Below are 21,936 nucleotides of genomic sequence, written 5' to 3'. Positions count from 1 at the left end.
TCTGAAGAAGTGAGGTTTTTACCCTCGAAAGCTTATGCCCAAATAAATCTGTTAGTCTTTAAGGTGCCACCAGACTCCTTGTTGTTAATGAAAGGAGGATAGAGGAAGAAGAGAAACAAGGGCAGACATACTGGTGATCCTAAAGGTAGAGATTTTCCCACTGAGTGATGATAAATGGTATGACATTGAACATAGGATGCTGATAAATAAAAGTTGAGTTACTAGTTGAAGGGATGTATGTTACATCCTGGATCTTTTTGCCAACCTTCCACTCATATCAGTAGGAGATGCCTTGTGAATTGAGGGGAGTATAGAGTCCTAAATATAAACTCTGGTCCACGAACAATAATCCAACATAAACTTTGGAGTCTGTTCAGAATGGGGACCATACAAGTACCAAGATTGTATCATAAAATGTAGGCATACACACATGGTGAAATGTTGAGTCTGCAAATACTTATCAAGCTAGTGCGAAGCTCAAGTTTGGACAGTAGAAATTGAACAAGTTTCTAGGTGTGAATATATTTGGGTGCAGATTTATAAGGGGTTTAGGGCTTTAAAGATTATGGCCAGAATAGTCAAATGTGGGTTCGTGAAGTCAGGCCTTAAATCATAATTAGGTTCCTAGGTAAGATGTCCAGAATACAAAGCACCCACAAATCTGGTGGAGAATGGGCCACTTCTGTTTAAATATGTAAAGCCTGATTCAGGTGCTGAACTGTAGTAAACCAAGCTTGAATGTTTTAGTCTGTGCCATTTACCTATCAGTCCCTGTAACCTTCAAAAATATTCTATGACTCAGTATTGTTATGAGATCCACTTGATGGAAATTCAGGATTTTAGAGCACCAAAGCATGAACTCTGTATGCTGTGTGAGAACTCTAGCGCATGTTCTTGAACCCATACTGAGGAATACAGATATTACTGTTTTTCTCTTGCATGTGTTACTCTGTGTCAAAAATGAAAAAGAATGCTCTGTGACACTGAATGATTTCAAACTTAAATATGAGAATCTGAGTTACACATTTTTGGCCTTTCAGAGTTTATCTAAGTTCTCGGTTTACTCCAGGCTTGCTTTGTTGGCCTACCACCCACACTAGTCTGGTCCTAACCCAGTGTACATCTTGGACTTGGCACTACAATGCAAAAGCTCTTCAGGGTGTAATTTTGTGGGTGGGTGATGGTCTCTCCTTCCAAAGGATGGTGTGTCTATATTTGGAGTGGTCTTTGCACATGATGAATTGTATCTTGGGAGGAGGCAACCACAGCTCCCATTGCCTTCAGTAATTGTTACTGGCACTTATAGCAAAGGACCTTGCCCGAGAGACACATATTCTTGTGTCTGGGCAAATGCTGTAGGAAGGAATATAATTGCTCACAACTCATTTATATTTAGATTGTCAGTGAAAAATGCATCTCAGTTCTTTCTCCTGCTTGGAGTCACTGGGAGCTGTTGGTGTACAGTACTTCTAAAGATCCTGCCCCATTTGTTTAGAGTTTGCTGTCCCCACTGGGCAACCACTGCAGGACCTACTCCTGGTATCAGATTTCTCCCAAATATCATGTCTTTCTCAGAGTACTCTGATGGCGGCAACGCTTCTGCTTGGCTTGTTTTTTGGTTAAGTTGCTTTTAGTATGCTATTCCAACCCACCTGAGTTTCCAGGGAAATCTACTTTCCTAACTGTGTTTTTTTCCAAGTACTTTGAACAGTACTCTTATATTAGTAATGTACCGAAATTTATTTTCCTAATGGGTCCCTGTGTGTCTGGTTGCCTGTGTTTTAAGTTAACATAAAACTGCATACAGTGTAATAATTTGGGAGTAAATATGTGAAAAATATTGAAATAACACATTCAATTTTAGTGATCATTCAGCTATATGGATCAGAAATTATTTTCCAAAAGCAGTTTCCTGTTTTTTTGCTGATTGCCATTCATGCTGGTGAATGAGGCATTTAGAAGTAAATATTGGATTGAAAGTCTTTTTTTGATCTGTTGTTTCCATAAGGAAAAAAAACCCAAACGTTTGCATAATTTCAGTGTTGCTTGCCTCCAGATGAAATTATACTACAACCAGTTGGAGTTCCAGCTAGCACAAAATATAAACTGACTGGCCTGCCTTGGCATTAAAGTGCCATACTAGAAATCACATGCACTTGTTTGATGGCTAAGTTGACTGCTTTATAGATACAGATGTAGTGACCATTTGGCTATTACTATAAAAAAAGGTAGATTGCCCAAATTTATCCTTGATAGGATTCTACCTATTTCTATATGAAATTAAAATCTGGCAGCTTTTGCCATATAGTTGATTATATTTGGATTTAATCTGTTTTAGGTTTTCCCAAGGGACTCAAAAGATTGCTTGAAGATGAAGCCGTTAAAAAGGTTGGAGTAGGAATTGAAGGAGATCAGTGGAAGCTGATGAACGACTTCGAAATCAAACTGAAGAGCTTTGTAGAGCTGGCTGATGTCGCCAATGAAAAAGTAAAAATTCAGTTTCATGGGGGGGGGGTCTTATTATGCTAAATAAAGGGAGGTTTTTGTTTTCATAGAAATCTAAATGTGGCACCAGTCAGACACCGTAGATCTATTACCAGAGATAAATATTACCAAGTGACACTTCTTAAAGTGTTTGAATTTGGAAGGAACTCAAGTAAGAGTTACAGTATTAAATGCCTGTATTTTCATTGCACAGTATGTTTGATTTTCCCACAGATCTTTTTTTCTCCTCAGCTCAGTTTCTGGCCATTTTGTTCCATTTGGAACATCGGTTTTTTTTTAAATCAATTGAATTGTATTCCCTTTTATGTTTACTAACAGGAATTGCCAGACTGGATCAGACTCAAGGTCCATCTAGTCCATTGTCCTGTATCCAACAGTGGCCAGTACTAGATGCTTCAGAAGAAGGTGCAAGAAACTCTGCACTTGGCAGTTATGGGATAACCTGTCCCAGGGAAAAATTCCTTCTATCCCCAGTAGTTATGGGCTGGCTTATGCCATGAAGCATGACCTTCCGAAACTGTAGCTATTTTTGTTATCCATATAAATGTTTCATCCTTTGTGTATCCCGCTAAGCTCTTTGTCTCAGTGATCTCTTGAGGCACAGAATGCAATAGTCCAATTACTCATTGTGTGAAAAAGTATCTCCTTTTATTGGTTTCGAATTTGCCATCTTTCAGTTTCAGTTCCTTTCAATTTCCTTGTCCTTGTATTATGAGAGAGGGTGAAGAGAAGTTTCTGAGCCGCAATCCCTATGGTATTCGTTATTTTGTAAACTTGTATCATGTCCCCTCTCTAAGATGTAAAGAGTTCCAATCTTTTCAATATCAATTAATAGATGAGGTTTTTCCATGCCCCATCACCTCATTTCAGGTGAGGACAAATGATTGATTCATGTAACGAGACAATATTTTTCCATAGTATTCTCCATGCCATTCCTTATGAACCCTAACACCTATTTATTTTTCTGACTGCTGTTGCACATTGACCAGAGGTTTTCGTTGTGCTGTCTGCAATGATGCCCAGGTCATTCTCCAGAGTTGATGCAGTTTAATTATTTAGAACTCAGTTAAGGGTATGAGGAACTCAGATTATTCCTTATCAACACTGAATTTCATCTGCCCTGGGCGGGTTCCCCACATTTGCCTTGCATTTGTCCCATTGCTTAGATCATTATCCTTTTCCTGACTCAGTCGCCTCAGAGTCAGAGTTGATTGCTTTTCTCTGGGGCACCAGGCAGAGCTGCGGTCTGCTAAGTCACTGAATGCAACTCAGGTTGTCTTTGAGTAAAACTTTATTATAGAAAATAAAAAAAATCCCTAAAAATTGTTAAGGTGAATGTAAACTTAGTTAGATTGAAACATCACCATATTATGTTTACAACATATTGGATTAAATTATCCCTTCTATCCCATGAACAACTTTTAATTTCCTCCTAATTTGCATGTTGTCAAGTATCAGGGGGTAGCCGTGTTAGTCTGTATCTACAAAAACTACAAGGAGTCTGGTGGCACCTTAAAGACTATCAGATTTATTTGGGCATAAGCTTTTCCTCTCCTGGAATTGACACCTCCTCATCTATTATTGGGAGTGGACTACATCCACCCTGATTGAATTGGCCCTGACAACACTGGTTCTCCACTTGCGAAGTAACTCCCTGCTCTCCATGTGTCAGTATATAATGCCTGCATCTGTAACTTTCACTCTATGCATACGAAGAAGTGAGGTTTTTACCCACGAAAGCTTATGCCCAAATAAATCTGTTAGTCTTTAAGGTGTCACCAGACTCCTTGTTGTTTCTAATTTGCATGTGTGTTTCAAATACCTTGTACTCATCTCAAAGAAATCTTTGAATTTGTGTAAAGGGTTAGCCTTAAACTGACTGCACAAATCTCAGAGACAAAAAAAATCAGTGAATATCATGGAGCTCTTCAAAGGGTCTGTACTCTACACTTACTGTTCCAGAGGACTGGAGAATAGCAAATGTTGCACCTAGAGCTATAAAAAACTCTAGGAGTTGGTCTACACTAGAAGCTACATTGGCACAGTTGCGCCGCTGTAGTGTGTCTGCTGAAGATGCTCTGTGCTGATGGGAGAGAGCTCTCCTGTTGGCATAATAAATCCATCTCCGCAAGAGGTGGTAGCTATGTTGGCGGGAGAAGCTGTCCTGCCAAAAATAGTGCTGTCCACAGCGGAGCATAGTCAGTGTAACTTACATCGCTCTGGGGGATGGCTTACGCTCACTCCTGAGGAATGTAAGTTGTACTGAAGTCAGAGGTAGTGTAGACTTGGCCTAGGAGTGATATGAGGAATTGCAGACCACAGAAAGTCTTAAGTATTACCGGAGAAATTGGTTGAAACAATACTTAGAAATAGAATAAGAAGTCACTTAGAAAATCACAATAGCATTGGGTCTAATTAGCATGGTTTCTGCAAAGGAAAATCATATTTGACTAATATGTTAGAATTCTTTGAATATATGAGTGAAGTAGTGGATAAAGGAGAACCAGTTAAGAACCTAAGGTGGGTGCATAACTGGTTGGGAAATGGTTCCCAGAGAGAGTAGTTATCAGTGGCGCACAGTCAAGCTGGAAGGGTTTATCAAGTGGGGTCCCACAGGGATCAGGCCTGAGTCCGGTTCAGCTGACTTATTACTGTTTAATTTATCAGTTTGTTCCAAAACCTTCTTTACTGACTCAATAAGGGGCAGTTCCTCAGATTTGTCACCTAAAAAGACTGGCTCTGGTGTGGGAATCTCCCCCTCATCCTCTTCAGTGAATACTGATGGAAAGTACAGTAACTCCTCACTTAAAGTCGTCCCGGCTAACGTTGTTTCGTTGTTATGTTGCTGATCAATTAGGGAACATGCTTGTTTAAAGTTGCGCAATGCTCCCTTTGGCAGCTGCCTGCTTTGTCCACTGCTTGCAGGAAGAGCAGCCTGTTGCAGATACCCGGTGGGGGCTTGGAACCAGGGTGGACCAGCAGCCCCCCTATCAGCTCCCCAGTCTCCTAAGTTCCCTGTGCGGCAGCTGCCCAGCAGGCTATCAGTTGCCAGCAGTTCAGCTGTCCCTCCTGCTCTCTGCCTTGGAGCTGCTCCTGGGAGCCTCCTGCTTGCTGTGCTGGGGGGGAAGAGGTGGGCTAATGTCAGGGTGTCCCCCTGCACCCTGCTCCTGCCCCTGCTTACCTCTTCTCCATATAGAGCAGGGTGGGGACACGACAAGGCTCAGGATGGAGGGGGCTTGCTGGCCGCAGCTGCTGTCTCAACTTGCTGATCTACTTAAAAAGGCAAGGTACTTAGAGTGGTGTCAGCATATTTAAAGGGGCAATGCAAATCTCTCTCTCTCTCTCTCTCTCTCTCTCAGAGTGTGTGTCTCTGTTTGCCATGCTGTCTCCCTTCCCTCCATTCGTGCTGCCTTGTAGAGTGTGAGGCTACATTAACAACAATGTGTTAACTGTTGAGGGCTCAGCCGAATGCTAGTTCATCATTTAGCAGTAAAAAGCAACAGAGGGTCCTGTGGCACCTTTAAGACTAACAGAAGTATTGGGAGCATAAGCTTTCGTGGGTAAGAACCTCACTTCTTCAGATGCAAGTAAGGCATTCCCTGGGAAACATCCCACCCTCTTCCTCCACCCTCTAACTTCACCACCTCAACCAAGCTTCACAATCACCATTGCTGTGTACAGTATTAAATTATTTGTTTAAAACTTATACTGTGTGTATGGGGTGTGTGTGTGTGTATGTATGTATGTATGTATATATAATATAAAATTTCCCTGGAACCTAACTCCCCCTATTTACATTCATTCTTATGGAGAAATTGGATTCGCTTAACATTGTTTCGCTTAAAGTCGCATTTTTCAGGAACAGAACTACAACGTTAAGTGAGGAGTTACTGTATTCGTTTGGCCTTCCTTGAGTGCTTCTTTGGCACGTTGATCCAACCAGTGGTCCCTCTGGTTGTTTGGCAGGTGTTCTGCTTCTTCTGTACTTAACATTTTTTTTTTTTTCTGTTAGTTTTTCTGTAGTTTGCGAATTGCTCTTCAAATTCTTTTTGGCCTGCCTGATTATGCTTTTACTCTTGACTTGCCACAGTGTATGCGCCTTTCTATTTTCCGCAGTAGGATTTGACTTCCAATTTTTAAAGGATGCTTTTTGTCTCTAACCACCTCTTTTTCGCTGTGTAACCATGGGGTGGCACTTTTTGGGCCTGTGTGTGTGTGTGTGTGTGTAGTTTTTTTTTATTTTCTTTTATTTGGGGTACACACATAGTTGGCGCCTCTGTGATGATATTTTTTTTAAAGTTTCCGTGTAGCCTGCAGGCTTATCACTCTTGTGGCTATTCCTTTTAATGTCAATATAACTAGCTTCCTTGTCTTTGTTTAGTTGCCTTTTTTGAAGTTAAATGCTACTTGTGGTGGGTTTCTTTGGTATTTTCTCCCCGACAATGATGTTCAATTGAATTACGTTATGGTAGCTATTATGGAGCAGTTCAACTACATTTACCTCTTGGACTAGATCCTGTGCGCCACTTAGAACTAAATGAAGACTTGCCTCTCCCTTTATGGGTCCCAGGACTAGCTGCTCCAAGAAGCTGTCTTTAATGGTGTCTAGAAATGTTATTTCTGCATCCTGTCCTGAGATGACATGTTCCCAGTCAGTAGGGGATAGTTGAAATCTCCTGGTGATATTGCATTTTTTGTTTTTGTAGCCTCTCCAATTTCCTTGAGCATTTCACAATGACAGTCGTGATTCTGGGCATGTGGTAGATAGTATATTCTTACTGCTATCCTCTTCTTATTCAAGCATGGAATTTCTGTTCATTGAGATTCCATGATACTGCTTGATTCATATAAGATTTTCACTACTTTTCACTCTCTGCTTTCTTTCACATATAGTGCATCTCTCTCACCAGCGTGACCTGCTCTCATCGCTGTATATTTTGTATCTTAGTATTACTGTGTCTCATTGATTACCATCATTCCCACCAAGTTTCTGTGATGCCTATTACATCAATATCTTCATTTTATTCCAGGCACTCAAGTTCACCCATCTTAGTATTTAGACTTTTAGCATTTGTCTACAAGCACTTATGCTAATATCTAGTTGTCTGTCGTCTTGTGCTGCAATTGAATGGCAGTCTTTTCCGTTTGAGTGTTTGTTTTTTATTTTCAGTGATCTGTACTTTATCAACTTCTCTTCTCTTTCCTAGGATATAGAGTAGCATATTCAATAAATCCTCCCTTAAGGTCTGTGTTGCACCGTGTGCTCCTTCACACCTGTCAGCTTTCCCCCAGCCTTCGTTTAAAAAGTCATTTACGACCTTTTAAATTTTACATGCCAGCAATCTGGTTCTGTTTTGGTTTAGGTGGGCTCATCCTTCCTGTATAAGCACCTCCTTTCCCCCAAAGTTCCCTAGTTCCAGATAAATCAAAATTCCAACACCACTGTCTCATCCACGCACAAACCCAACTGTCTATATTTCTAATATTGAATCCAACATTGCTATTACTTGTCTCTTCCTAATAACAGGGATCCCCTCCCCCAGAGAGGCCTCCTCAGTGTGAGAGGATACCATGAGATCAGCTGGTAGGAGGGTCCCAACTATGGGATCACTTCCCTCTGCTTCAGCTTGATGTTCTTTGCTTGAGACTTTCATGCTTCTCAATAGCACAGAGGCTGTCAGACTGTGGGGTGGGACCTCTATTGTTGATACAGATTTATTTAGATTGTTGAAAGGCCTTTGATAGTGTCCCACATGAGCCACTAAATTAGTCATCGGGGAAGAGGCAAAGAATTCTCTCCTGGCTGGTTTTTGATCCAGACACAAAACAAAGAGTAGGAATAAATGGCCAGTTTTCTTCATGATGAAAGGTTGACAGTGGCATGACTCTAGGTTCCATAGTGGGTCCAGTGTTTAATTTTGCAGGTGGTGCAGGTAGTGTGCCTATAGTTAACATTCCCCCAACACTTTTTTTCCAAGATTTCACTTGGAATCTTGGGCTGAAATTTTCTATGCTGAGCATTTGCCTAAGGTTGCGTTATTTTGGAGAGTTTTAGCTAGAATGGTTCAGCTGTTCCTGAGAATGAGGTTTGGGGAAAACGCATTAATTTATCCAAGTTAAAGTTCTTACAGCTGCTTCATTGAGCAGCTCTATTGCCTCCAGGCTTCAGAGCAAAGGCTCAAAATTTGACAGGGTGTCAGGAATGTGCCTTTTATTGTTCCTCTGAAATTCACCCTAATTTGACCAAGTTGTAAGCTTTTGGAAAATCTCAGTTTGCACATGCTCGGTGGAGTCTTCTTAAAGTTTACAAAAACACACGAGGAGTCCGGTGGCACCTTAAAGACTAACAGATTTATTTGGGCATAAGCTTTTGTGGGTAAAAAACCCCCACTTCTTCAGATTCATGGAGTGAAAATTACAGATGAAGGCATAAATATATGGAGCAAGTTGCTTGACTGGCAGAGAATTAAGGAACAAGGGTGAGGAGGTAGGGGAAAACATGCAGGGCGGAGGCAGCAGCATATAGGGAGGGGAGATTAAACGAGGCAGGGTCCTGTAGAAAATATATTATTGGGCTCATGTAATTACAGACTGTATCATCATGCATACACACAAGGGGATGAACTAGGGTTCCAATGGAAACCTTAATACTGGCATTTCCTAACTTGAGTGCTTGACTTTGTACCCTTAGTGGCATTTTAATGTAGGTTTTTTGGATGTACTCTTTGTTTCCAATCTGGGAAGGGGGAGTGATTACTGAAGTAGCACTATTTGCAGATGACACAGTTATTTGTTAGTGATGAGCAGTGTGGAACTTCAGAGAGACCTAACCAAGCTAGGTGAAAAGGCAACACAATGTGAAATAAAAGCCAATGTGGATAAATGCAAAGTAATACACGATGGAGGGTAACATTTAGAAGTCTGTGAAATATACTGGTAGTTTAACTGTATCAACTCAGAAAAGGGTGTCATAGTAGATGTTTCATTGAAGGTGTCTGCTCAGTATATAGCAGAGTTGTTGAGGCCAGCAGTTTATCAAGGCCCAAAGAGGGATTGGACAGTTTTATATGGATAACAAGAATATGCAGCATTATAGGAGTTAACACTAATAAAAACAGTGTTGGAAAGGGATTTTAAACATGGTTCAGGGCTTAAGCCAATCTCTAACTATTCGAGACCAAGAAATGATACCTGATGGGGGAGCAGACTATCTCCCATCTGCCCACTGTGGGGTTTCCTTCATCTTTCTCTGAAGCATCTGGTGCTGGCTTCTATTGGAGCTGGAACACTGGGCTAGGTGGGCTATGTGTCTGCTGCTCTCTGGCAGTTCCTAGGTTTTACTCCCTGTCATTCTGAATAATCATTCTCTCTTGGAGCAGGGCCCATTAACGTGTTGGAGAGTACTTCCTTGTCTCTGTTCCCTGTATGACTGTCAGATAGCATAATGCATAGTGTTTAAATTCCCCAAAGTACTACAACTGATGCAGTTCCCATTTTCAAGTCTGAGCGTTGACCATTACATCTGCCCCTTTCTCTGTCCCACCAGCATAAAACTTTACTATTCTAACCTCTATCCAGAGCCCTAACATAGATGTTGGTAATTATTGATTAAACCTTCAGATATCAAATCCAGATGTGCACATACGTTTGTATTCATGCATCTGGTTGCATTGGGAAATACCTATGTACTAGACAGCTTGGCTCAGGGAGCAAAGGATTCTATATCTGGGATAAGAATGAATTATTTTGGTCTCTACTGGCCTAATGTCATATTGCTAGAATACAGATGTAGAGAACATAACTTCTGACCACACTTACTTCTCCTAGTTATAGGCATGGCATACAGAAATTAAAAAATCTTAAGGTGAAGTTTTAATACTTAGTAGAAGGCTGTGCCTTTGAACCTGGTTTGAGAGAACCATGCCACATTAAACTCAGGGAAACCACCATTTAGTAGAACCAGAAACCATGTGCTGGGAGGCTGAAACAATGACCGGTAAATGGGAACAGCATCATCTCAAGAAAGCACCATAAAAGCCTTTTAAGATGATGGTGAAGTGGAAGGGTTACAGTCAGTGCTTTAAAATGACCTGTATTGAGCACTTGTGTGGTGTATTTCTCCTTTTTGCTATGCTGTGGACACCAACTTCTCATTGCATATGCTGATGGTGCCCTGATGCAGCAATCTAGTTGGCAAGAAGGGAACACTGTGTCAGGGCACAAATGCTGTAGTTTTTCGGTTGTAACACTGCAATTGGCTCTGATGGGAGCAGAATCAAGTTGTACATTTGTAGGTCAGTCATTTTATTGAGGAATGAGTTAATTATGATCTATTCAGAGTCTCCACTTGTGATGTTGAATCAGCTTTGTTACCTTATTCTGAGAATTATTTTTACCATGTACAATTATTTTGAACTTAATAAATATTTCTTATTTTTAGCTGAAGTGTAAGGAGATATGGAGTCTAAATGGCTTGGTAAAACATCTGTTCAGCAAGCAGCTTCTGAAGGACAAGTCTGTCCGCTGTAGTAACTGGGAAGCATTTCCACTCAGCGAGGAGCAGAAGTTGTATGCAGCCACTGACGCTTATGTGGGTACAAATAGAGAGCTCCACTCCATGTTTTAACTATTTCATTCCTCTTAATACATTATTTGCCGACCTTTTTAATGTCTTGCTGCAGTGGAACTCACCAATCCTGTAATTCAGATTCCTCGCAACAAAATTGTTAGTATTAAATCTTTGCCCCGCAAAACACTCTATAAAGCTTCATAGTATCGGTGACTGAGCTGTGGGTAGTCTGGCCGAGAGTTCGGAGCAAGAGTCCGGCCTACCAGTTAGAGCTGAATCCAGACAGCGTGGGTACAGGAGCGAAGCCAAGGGTTGTAGCTGGGTGTCAAACCAAAGCCTAAGCCGAAGGGTGAACCACTGTCAGTCAGAAGGCAGAGCCAAGGGTCTGAGCTGGTAATCAGAAGTCAGGAAGAATCTGGGAGCAGGAGCACGTGCAGGCAATGGCTAGAGACAGTGAAGGCAGGTAAGCGCAGCTGTGGGTTAGGAGTGTGTGGAGCAGCTCCTGAGCTTAAGTATCAGCCTGTTGACTCCTTCAGCCAATCAAGTGGTGCAGTTGACGCCTTCAGCCAATCAGGGCCAGCTGCACTCATTAGGTTGCCAGAAGAGTGGTTCTTTGCAGGCTGGCCCCTGACACATTGTGTAGGCTACTGTCAGTTCTTGATTGCATTTTAACCCATGTATTTACTGGAGGCTGTTCTCCAAGGTATTTTCTCCAAGTGGGTCTGATTTGTGAATACTTCTATAAAACTGTACAGTTTAGAAGTATAAACCCATAAAATTAAAAAAGTTAGGATTAAATTTGCCTAAACAGCAGCATTGCTTTAAAGACTCGTTGCATCTTCAATAATAACTTCAGTTCTGTGGATCAGAATAGGAATGGCAAAGAAAAATATCAAACTTGTCAAGTCCTGACCAGAAATGATACCATCCCAATATAAATGTTTATCATTTGGCACACTAAGGACACAGTCTATTAGCAGGAAAAGTTATCCCTCAGAGAAATAGCAAGAGCCCATTCAGTCAGGCATAATATCCAATCAAATAAATGTTCTGTTAGTTTTGGAAACAATGCTTAATTATTCATTAGAAAAGGGGATGGGGGACAAATGGAGGAGTGGAAAGGTCTTACTTCACTGAACAGTTGCATATGGGAATGAAGTAATTACAATATCTAGCGCTTTACATCAATAGATCTCAAAGTGCTTTGCAAAGGAGGTTAATATCATGTCAGTTTTATAGAATTTCTCTGCCCACGACTCCCTCCAGCTACCCCAGGGACTCCCCTCACATCTCAGCACCTCATCTTTCCCCTATACCAATGCTTTCTCCCTCTTCTCCCGGGGAAATTCATGAAACCAACCAAACCCGGGAGCCTGACTCTCCCTCTCCCCAAACCCTGCCCTCCTCCCCTTTGGCCCATACAGGCCTCTCACTCCATCAGGCCGGGGTAGGTGGGGAGAGGTGCCCACTTGGAGTACTTGTTCTCAGTAGCATCAAATTCATATACATCATAATACTTCCATCTCAAACAATGACCTGGCCACAGTGGCTTGTGGTTCAGCATTTCCAGGCTAGACTATTGCAATTCTCTCTCCCTGGGTTTAGGCAAAATGTGGAAAGAAGTTACAGCTGGTGCTTAATGCAGTAGTCTGTCTCCTTACTGAGATGAGCTGAAGGAGCATATGGTTTTATACAACATTTAGGTATAACCTTGAACAAGGCACAAGGAAGAGCCTATTCAACAGCAGCTCCAAGACTGAGAGTCCAAGCCTCACTCTATGTGAAGTTGCTTATTGACCAAAGTACAGTTCTCCTCATTCTCAGTAAATGTTGCTTTTTCTAATATACCTGGAGATGAGCAGTGAACCAGAGATTTATATATATCTTTGAGTTCACTTACGAGACTTATCAGGAGGTTACCAGGAACAGTAATTGTTGTAGTTCTGTTTAGTATTTTATAGAGCACTGTAGATATCTATGAGGCTCTTTATTAAATGAAAATAGAGGACATGGTCTGCCCACGTTTTGTGTGCCATGGAACACGAGGCAGATGATACTAATGTATTAGCTGTGCCATAATCCAGTGGCTCTCAACCTTTCCAGACCACTGTATCCCTTTCAGGAGTCTGATTTGTCTTGAGTACCCCCAATTTTCACCTCATTTAAAAATTGTTTGCTTACAAAATCAGACATAAAAATACAAAAGTGTCACAGCACACTGTTATTGGAAAATTGCTGACTTTCTAATTTTTACCATACAATTATAAAATAAATCAATTTGAATATAAATATTGTACTTACATGTGAGTGTATTGTGTATAGAGCAGGTTAAACAAGTAATTGTATGAAATTTTAGTTTGTACTGACTTCACTAGTGCTTTTTATGTAGCCTGTTGTAAAACTAGGCAAATATCTAGATGAGTTGAGTACCCCCCGGAAGACTTCAGTGTCGATTTTAGCCGGTAGTGTAGACATGGCCTGTGTGTCGATCTGACTGGGCCCATGGGTGTAGAGCAAAGGCATTTTGGGTGCATTGTTTAGCAAGAGTTTAACTCAGCATTTGCTGTGTTTCTAACTGTTTAAAAAATCAACGAACACACCTCTAATGTCTTGAGGTAATGTTCACTAAAATCATTGATATGTTCCTGCACCCTTAACTTTACCTTAAGAAAGTGTTAGGCTAAATTGTATTTTGTATTGAGTTCTCTAACTTAATGTTGCATTATTGACATTGTTTGGAACAAAAATCCTTCACTTAGTGTTAAACTGAATTTACATCTTGGATTGGAGAAGAAATTTGTAGCCTGTTCAGTTTGTTTTCGGCTTTTCCAGCCATGGAAGGAAAAAAATGTAATATGTGATCTGTATGGAATCTGAAGCATTAAATTTGTTTTGCTTTTCTTCACAGGCAGGCCTCCTCATTTACCAAAAACTGGAAAATATGAATAACTGTGATCAGAGGCTCTATAGTATAAAAAATGGTAAATTGCAAATTAAAAGCATAAAGAATGTGTGTTTTTTCTAATTGGACATTGAACTGTTTGGGGTTTAGAGACCGCTTGCAGTGAGAGTATTCTATTTGGGTTCTTTGTTCACCTGTATCACCTGGGTATCTGAGTGTTTTCAAAAAGGGGCAGTAAGTGACAGGGGAGCACAGTCTCATCGTTCTGTGGTGTGTGGCTAAGTTCTATGAGGGGGCTGGTAAGAGAGCTCACTCTCACTTACTTTTGTTACTCCACACCGTAATAGGGTCAGATGCTTGAATAAACTATTGGCCACCTTTTGAATTACAGCATGTTCAGTGCCATCTCATGCATTTGTGAGAAAGATGGAAATACCATAGTGTCTCCTGCTTCTCAACCTGCCGTGGAGTGAGATCTGCCAGAGCTGGTCTTTTTTTCCTCATAGCTCAGGAGATGTAAATATCCCATGGAATACCAGCAAACTGTAAACTTCCGCTTTGTCCTAGGGGCACACAGCATTTGAATTTTTTGGTATATAGGTTATTAGATTTAATGGAAAATGTCACAGCTGATTTTGCTTCATTTCCGCCGAGCTAGAGAACTTGTCCAGATTTTCTAAAAAGCTTGTTACCCAGTAGTTCCTATTTAGGTACCTAAATATATGCCCAGATTTTCAGAAGAGCTTAGCTCCCATTTTCACATCAGTAATGAGTTAAGCTAAAAATCTTAGTGTTGCTTTTGACCAGGGAAAGCCGTGTGGAAAAGGTTTTATTCTCTTTCTATGCAGGCTGTACCCTTATTTTCCCTGTGATGACCATGCAGCAGCAATGCTGCCTTCTTGATCACAAGGCTTAATTTTTGTGACCTCTTTTAGCGGATGTCTCTATATTTGCAGCTTGTGCATGATTCAGCTGCATGGTTGCTCCCTTTTTATGAGCGTTAACAAATTAAACACCTTTTAGTTTAGTTTATGATACTAAAGTCAATGGAACTACTCATGTTTAAAGTTGCATAAGTCTTTATAGGATCTGGGCCTAAGAACATTTAGTTGAAATGTGCGGGCTGTTCACTTTGTTTGTAGCGCAATAGCATGTACATGTACTCAGACTTGTTTAAATGAAGCAAGTTTCCTGTCCCAAAGAGCCTTATGTCCAGATTCTTAAAAAACAGGAGCTTAAAGCTAGACTCCTAATTCCATGCGGAGGAGCATACATAAGTGGCCTGACATCTCAAAAGTGCTGTGACACGGTGTCTCCCATTGGCTCAAAGTGAAGAGTCTGTGAGTGAGGGGGTGGAACAAGCAACCCATCAGCACAGGGCAGAGAAAGTCTAGAGTCAAGACTGTATGATGACGATGGTTGGTATCTGCTCGTCCCTTTGGTAATACTTGGGAGGCTACTTCTGTGTCTGTTCCTGCTGAATTTCTTTGGCTCTTTGGGCTGGCTCCTCATGGCTCAGGGGAGGGAGTGCTGCATGAGTCCTGGTGCCCCTAGGAAGAGGTGGGGTAACCTCTGTGCAGTTCTGGGTCTGGATGGTGCTGGTAGGGATGGTTTGTCCCAGCTGGGTCCCATTTTCCCCTTCCCCCTCACTGTGCAGCACCTTGTCAGGCTGCTTCCGAAAATGGGAACTAGACAAAGCTATTAACTGTAACTATAATTATAATTAACTATAGCAACCACTGTTTCTCTTGAGTCAATAACGATCTAGTAAGCTTATTTGCGTATGCATAGAGAAGAGAGGTGAGTTATATGTAAAGAAACTTCACTGACATTGAGTTTTTCAGATGGGGAGATGTTGCCAAATGAAGTCAAGAAGCAACTGTCCTCATTAGCTGAAGAAATGGTGGAGCTGGCTAATGGTCTTCCCAGCACTTTTGGACAACTTAAAAATATGCAGAGGTTAGATGTTGCTCAAATCTGCTTCCTCTTTATCTTTGAAATCCCTGTCAGTGGTATGTTCTTATATCTGTACTGATGGTATCTAATCCAGTGCACCCTATCTATAGTTACAGATCCATGTGTATATTGTGGTGGGCGAGGGCCTCCTGGTGTTCCCACCAGACCACAATATAGGCTGCTAAGAGTCCTTTTCCGGCGTAAGGCATACAAGGGATTCTCCAAACAAAATAAACAAACAAGTTCCTTTCCCTCTTCCTGGCCTGGGAGATGGTTTGGCTTACCTGAAGGCTCTGGAGTCCTTAATCTGAGTTAGGGTCTGCCTCCTGCTCCTCCTTTTGGTAATCCTCACTTTATACCTGGTCTGTATAGTCTCAGGGATGGTAGAGTAGAATCATAGAATATGAGAGTTGGAAGGGACCTCAGGAGGTCATCTAGTCCAACCCCCCTGCTCAAAGCAGGATCAATCCCCAGACAGATTTTTGCCCCAGATCCCTAAGTGGCCCCCTGAAGGATTGAACTCACAACCCTGGGTTTAACAGGCCAATGCTCAAACCACTGAGCTATCCCTCCCCCTGCAACTGTCTCTGTTGCCAGCTATATCCAAGGCATAGCAGTCTTCCCCTAGTCACCACCCTTCCTGTGGCAGGCTTTCCCTTTTTAAGCTTTGTGAATCCAGGCAGAGCAAGTCTTGCGGTCTGTCTTGTTAGTGCTGGCTGACCCCATGAGAGCTTGTTGGGGCACCCCTCACAATGTGTATACCCCCCCCCCTTTTAAAGAAACTTCAGTCCATGAGAAAACTTCACTTTTCTACTCCCAGATACAAGGATGCAACTTTTCCTTGTGTAATAGCAGAGGATTGGTGGTTTAGCACTGCCAGCCATGTTCTATAGGACTCTTATAATCTGAAGGGAAGCCTGTGAGCCCTGGAACTGTGACAAAGCCTACCTTAAACAATTGCTCAAGTGACCAATGAGTTTTGGATACTTAATGCAACTAGCCTTCTAATCAAGGTGGGACGTACCTCTACTCAGTGTGTTTGGGAATTCTTTGAGTCTCAGGATAGGCTGTTGCCTAGGAAAGATGGTCTTGCACAACTTTTAGTTTACATAGCTGATTACTAGTTTCAGGTTGCTTCTTACCGTTCATTGTTTAAATATGATCGTTAATAGCTTGATAGAAATGGTTCCATCTAGGCCTGATGGGAAAAGATGTAGGGCAGAATGTCATCTGCGCATTGATACTCTATTACAGGGATGTCCGGCCTCTTCAGCTTGAGGACCCAACATGATGTTTCAGAGAGTCAAGAGGCCACAATCAGTTAGTTCTCTTACAATCCCAGTACAAAAAACTGACAATGACGACTACTATTGACTACCTAATAATTTGCATCTGAAAGTTTCTTTACCCCGTCAACTTCTTGATTTCCAGCTGAGTCTGAGATAATCCCACAGTACACCAGCCAGGCTAAAATAGTCTTCTTGATTGATACTTACTTTGTCTTTGTGAGCTGAAAACGTTTGTTCATAGCTGCATAGGCACTTCCAAAGTTGACAGATCTTCTTTGAGTGCTGGTTCCTATGTGTATTCCGTGGTGGGTACGGGTGTGCTCCATGTGCCTGAGACTGGAGAATTCTTGCAAGCAGTGTCCGTTGGTTCATGTCTGACCCCTGCCCTCCTCATGCTCCACACCGAGGATAAAAGGGATGGACAGACTGACTGCCCTTCCTGTTCCTTCTCACCACTGCATGGCCTGAGTTGGAACCTCTGGTGCCCGGAGCTTATATATTTAAGCAGCGTAACTGCATGATGAAAACTGTTTTCCCTCCAGAAATATAGGTATTGTATATTGATTTTTGGTTGAGGAAAATTTTGTATGCATTTTTCCAGCTGGAACAACGAACCTGCATCTATGAAGTTTTGAGGAAATAGGGGGGGGTTATTTTGCTATATGTTAGAATTATCATTAACGGCAAGAACTGCCTTTAAAAAGCCACTGGTAAGATATATAATAACATTTATTTACAGCTTCATTTAATTCTCCTTTTTTTCCCCTAATAGAGCTGTAGAAATATTAACTGGTGTATCAGAAAATATATGTGCCTTAAGAAACATGTTGCTTGGTGAACCCAACTCTCAAGCAGAGCTGGGGAGCAGCTGTGTTGCAGCTCCAATGAAATCTGAAGTTGTGCCTACCATTGTTGAAGAAGAAAAGACCGAAACACTTGAATTTCCTACAAGACTTGAAGATGATTTAAATGATGACCTAGATGATGATACGTTACTGAGTGTCAGTGAGGGAGACGTGACTGGTGGGGAAATGGAACTTAGTAAGCCTGAGCAGAAAGATGGAACTGCAGACAGAGGATCTAAGGAGAATACAGACAGAGACTGCTTAATGTCACTGGACATTACTGAATATGAACTTCAAATGTTGGAACTTAAGGCCAACGAAGAAATTCTAAACGCTGCCTTGCCTGAGGTAATGGATTAAAATCCATACAAATGATGAACATTACCAGGAAAAGTGATCTTACTGTTAATTTACCAAGGGATTTTAAAGAGTTGACTCACAGAGTGACAGTTGATATGTGAGAGAGGAAGGGATATTGAATTGCTTTCCCAAAGCTGAATTTAAAGCTTTAGTCTGGTCAATATCCATGAAACTTGTCGATCTCTGAGCCTCTCTTTAGCATCACTACCACTTAGATCCTTGTTACTTCGCTACATACACGAACTCTAGATTCACTCTTTCTACTGTGAATAATATGTTTACAATATGAATTTTAGGGGGTACCGGGCCAAATTCTGTCACTGGACATACCTCCACAGTTCCCATTGTAGTCACTGGAGATGTGCAGGTGTCTTACAGGGTACGATTTGGACTACAGAGTTCATAAATTGTAGCCCTTTTAGGGACTTCTCTTTTATGGGGCTAGATTCCTTTTAGTTTCTGTAATTGATTTTACTTTATTTTCTTTTCATTTGTGTGGTTTGTCTGTATCCAGGTTAAACGGAATCTTTAAACTTCTATGGAAATTTGCTGTGTTCTCCTAAAATTTTTCCAAACATGTTTTACTATGGGAAGGGTCCAGACCACATTGTTTAGCGAAGGGTTATCTGCAACTAACCCTTGAATGCCATATAAATAATGTGTCTAGTAGAGGAATAGAGGGGTGGTGGACTTTCAGTGAAATTAAGGCTTATTTTGAAATATTCCTTTAGGAACCATATTCCAGAGAGAATGAACAAAATCTTGGTTGTGTCATTGAAAGTGATGAAGAACTGGAAATGGAGATGCTTAAAGTAGGTGCCATAATGTTTGTTTCCCTCATTGAGGTAGTTGCTAGTCACTTTGGTTGGGGGAAGAGAAAGGGGGAAGAGAAAGGGGAAAGAGACTCTTTATTATAGTGTGGGGTTTTTTCCAGCATATTCTAAATATTTTTGACAAAAATCAGAAATCATCCTGTCATACTCATTCTCTCCCCCTCATTCTGGCCCTAATCCAGCAAAGCCCTTAAGCGCAGGCTTCAAATTAAGCCTATGAACCATCCCATTGAACTACTCACATAATGAAAGTTAAACAGCGCTTTCCTGATAAGAACATAAAATTGGCCACACTGCTAAAATATTCAAGCTTTTTCTTATATTACTTGTCCCATTGAATGTCACATCACATCAGGAACTGCATCCTTTCTCCATCTATTTTTCAAGTCATTAGAAACGAACAAGTTTCCATAAAACCTCAGTTCCTACCTCTCCCAATCAAATTCACAAAACAGAATCCCAAAGGAAGAGAGAGAATCAGAAATGAAAGCTGTTGCCCAGCAGTTTAATCACACGTCCTGAAAGAAGCTATTTAAAACTCAACATGATGTTTTTAAAATTTTGAAAGACAGCCTCAGAGGAAGGATTGGAGAGAATGTCATGTAATTGGCAAATGAGAATAACCATTTCTTCTTCGAGTGATGTTCCCTATATGTATTCCAATCGTCGCTGAGTATGTCAGTAGAAGGGATGGAGGGCAGGTGTTGGAATACAGATAGGGTTCACATATCTTGAAGAACCTCCAGTTACAGGTAAGTAACCTCCTCTTATAAAAGGTAACATTTAGTGGGATTAAAACAATAACACTTGAACCTATGTTGCCCTCTAATAATGGCAGTTTCTCACAAGATTGATCTTCTTTGTGCCTCATGCTGAAGGATCTGAGCCAAGCCATAATTAGAGTAGAATTCGTGTGCCCTTGAGCAATATTGGTTCAAACAAAATGGCAGGTTTTGTTCATTATTATTTCCCCTTCATGCAATAGGGGTTAACTTTTTACTTCCAATTTTCAGTCTATAGAAGATGTAGATAATTCTAAAGTCAGTCGAACTGACTCTACCTCCATTGAAACCAAGAGACTTGATGGCACAAAATTACACCTTTCTCCAGATGATGATGAAGATGAAGGCATTGAGGAGGAGGAAGAGGAGAGTTGGGGTAAATACTGAATTACACTATGAAGTATGAGTAAAAATTGACAGTAACTCTGTACTGTGTGTAGAAGCAGACTCGGAAGGTCACGTAAAGCCCTCTGTTTAGTTTACTGCTCATGCAGACACCAAGCAAACGTTGAAGTTCTGAAGTAGTGCTCACTGATACTAATGAGACCAAAAGATAACTTGGAGTCAAATTTTGTCCTTGGCTAAATGTAGGTGACTCCTTCTAAACTAAAACTGGAAACATATTCAGAACAAGGTAGATGGGATGGGGAATCGTTTGTCCCAAACTGATGCCCTCTGCACAGCCTGTCTTCCTCTCATCACATCCGCCTCACAGCTCCCTGAAGACTCCATCTGTGGATCCTGGCTGGTCTGTCTTCTCCCTGGTGATTTTGACCCAATGGTTGGGAACTGGTTATGTGGAGACAGGGCACGTGGGGAGTGTTGCCGAAGTGAGTCCTGGCCTGCCCAACCCTTGCTCCCTGAAATCTTCCCTTCTGCTAGGCAGTCTCCAGATTAACTACCTGACCCCACCCCAGCCATTTCCAAGGAGTTATATTTAACTGACGTGTTGCAAATAGAAATTGGCAAGAATATGCTAAGGTTATTGGTTGCTAGTATTTCATAGGGTTATATAGGTTGAGAGAAGTAATCTTATCAACTTGGCATGAAGAAAGAGATTCATGGTTTTATTCCAAACAGTGTTTTGCAAATTTGCTAGACTTTCGTGTTAGAGCTGCGTGAGTCCAGGGCCCAGGAAATGAATAGCAACAAACTTCCTAATCTCTTTCAGTCCATGGCTTTTCACTTCTAATAAAGCTAAATATGCATGCATTGTTTTTCCTTCAGATCCTTTGTTGCCTGTACCTAGTGAAATAGAAGTTACGTGCTTAAAGACATATTTTGGACATTCTAGTTTTAAACCGTAAGTGTGTTATCAATTATATTATGTATGTGTCCAGTTTCCTATCTTTTGTTTAATTTAGAATGATTTTCTTATGATAAGTGCCAACAGTAAGCTTAGTGTTGTAAAAGACGCACAAAAAAGGCACAACCCCTACCTTGAGGAGCTGTCAAAGTAAATCTCATAGTGAGGTACCGATATCAAAGCACTTATAGAGTAGACATCCATGTTCTTGTCACTTATCTTAGCAGGCCCGGGTAATTAAGGTGTTACACTAAAATAACAAAGGCACTGTAGATACCTCAAAATATTTCAAACAACAAAAAATTTAAATTACTAACTCTTGTCACAGTAAACTTCATAACTGAGGTGGTTTTTTTTTTTTTGTATTTGTCAGTTAGACACACATTGTGGAAGAACAGAGTGCGGTAATGCACAAAGGGCAGTGATAAACAGATAGCTCTACAAACAGTGCTGGGATACAGAGGATAGATTTCTAAGGCCTCGTAACCGATATGCAGTATTGGTTTATATACATCCTATAACAAATTGCCTAGAATATTATGTAGTAATTTAACCGTCGGTATGTAGCAACTACTTGGTAACCTAGGAG

At 41.1% G+C, this 21,936-nt stretch overlaps 1 protein-coding gene across 5 annotated transcripts in view; it reads left to right on the top strand.

The window, feature by feature from the left end:
* Nucleotides 1-21,936, top strand: part of WRN (WRN RecQ like helicase) — a 91,262-nt gene that overhangs the window by 10,893 nt on the left and 58,433 nt on the right. For 4 of the 5 annotated variants that reach the window (XM_029911922.1, XM_029911921.1, XM_026653293.2 and 1 more), the window contains 8 exons: nucleotides 2,339-2,487; nucleotides 10,946-11,095; nucleotides 13,983-14,055; nucleotides 15,821-15,935; nucleotides 17,994-18,414; nucleotides 19,158-19,238; nucleotides 20,273-20,417; nucleotides 21,269-21,344. In XM_029911922.1, coding sequence (XP_029767782.1) covers nucleotides 2,339-2,487; nucleotides 10,946-11,095; nucleotides 13,983-14,055; nucleotides 15,821-15,935; nucleotides 17,994-18,414; nucleotides 19,158-19,238; nucleotides 20,273-20,417; nucleotides 21,269-21,344 — 1,210 coding nt within the window. The remainder of the gene's footprint in view (nucleotides 1-2,338; nucleotides 2,488-10,945; nucleotides 11,096-13,982; nucleotides 14,056-15,820; nucleotides 15,936-17,993; nucleotides 18,415-19,157; nucleotides 19,239-20,272; nucleotides 20,418-21,268; nucleotides 21,345-21,936) is intronic. The other variant, XM_029911923.1, reaches the window with a different exon arrangement.

The sequence above is a fragment of the Terrapene carolina genome, unplaced genomic scaffold (genome assembly GCF_002925995.2).
Source record: "Terrapene carolina triunguis isolate 2854851 unplaced genomic scaffold, T_m_triunguis-2.0 Scaffold136, whole genome shotgun sequence".
NCBI lineage: Eukaryota > Metazoa > Chordata > Testudines > Emydidae > Terrapene > Terrapene triunguis.
This window is presented reverse-complemented; position numbering and strand designations above follow the sequence as displayed.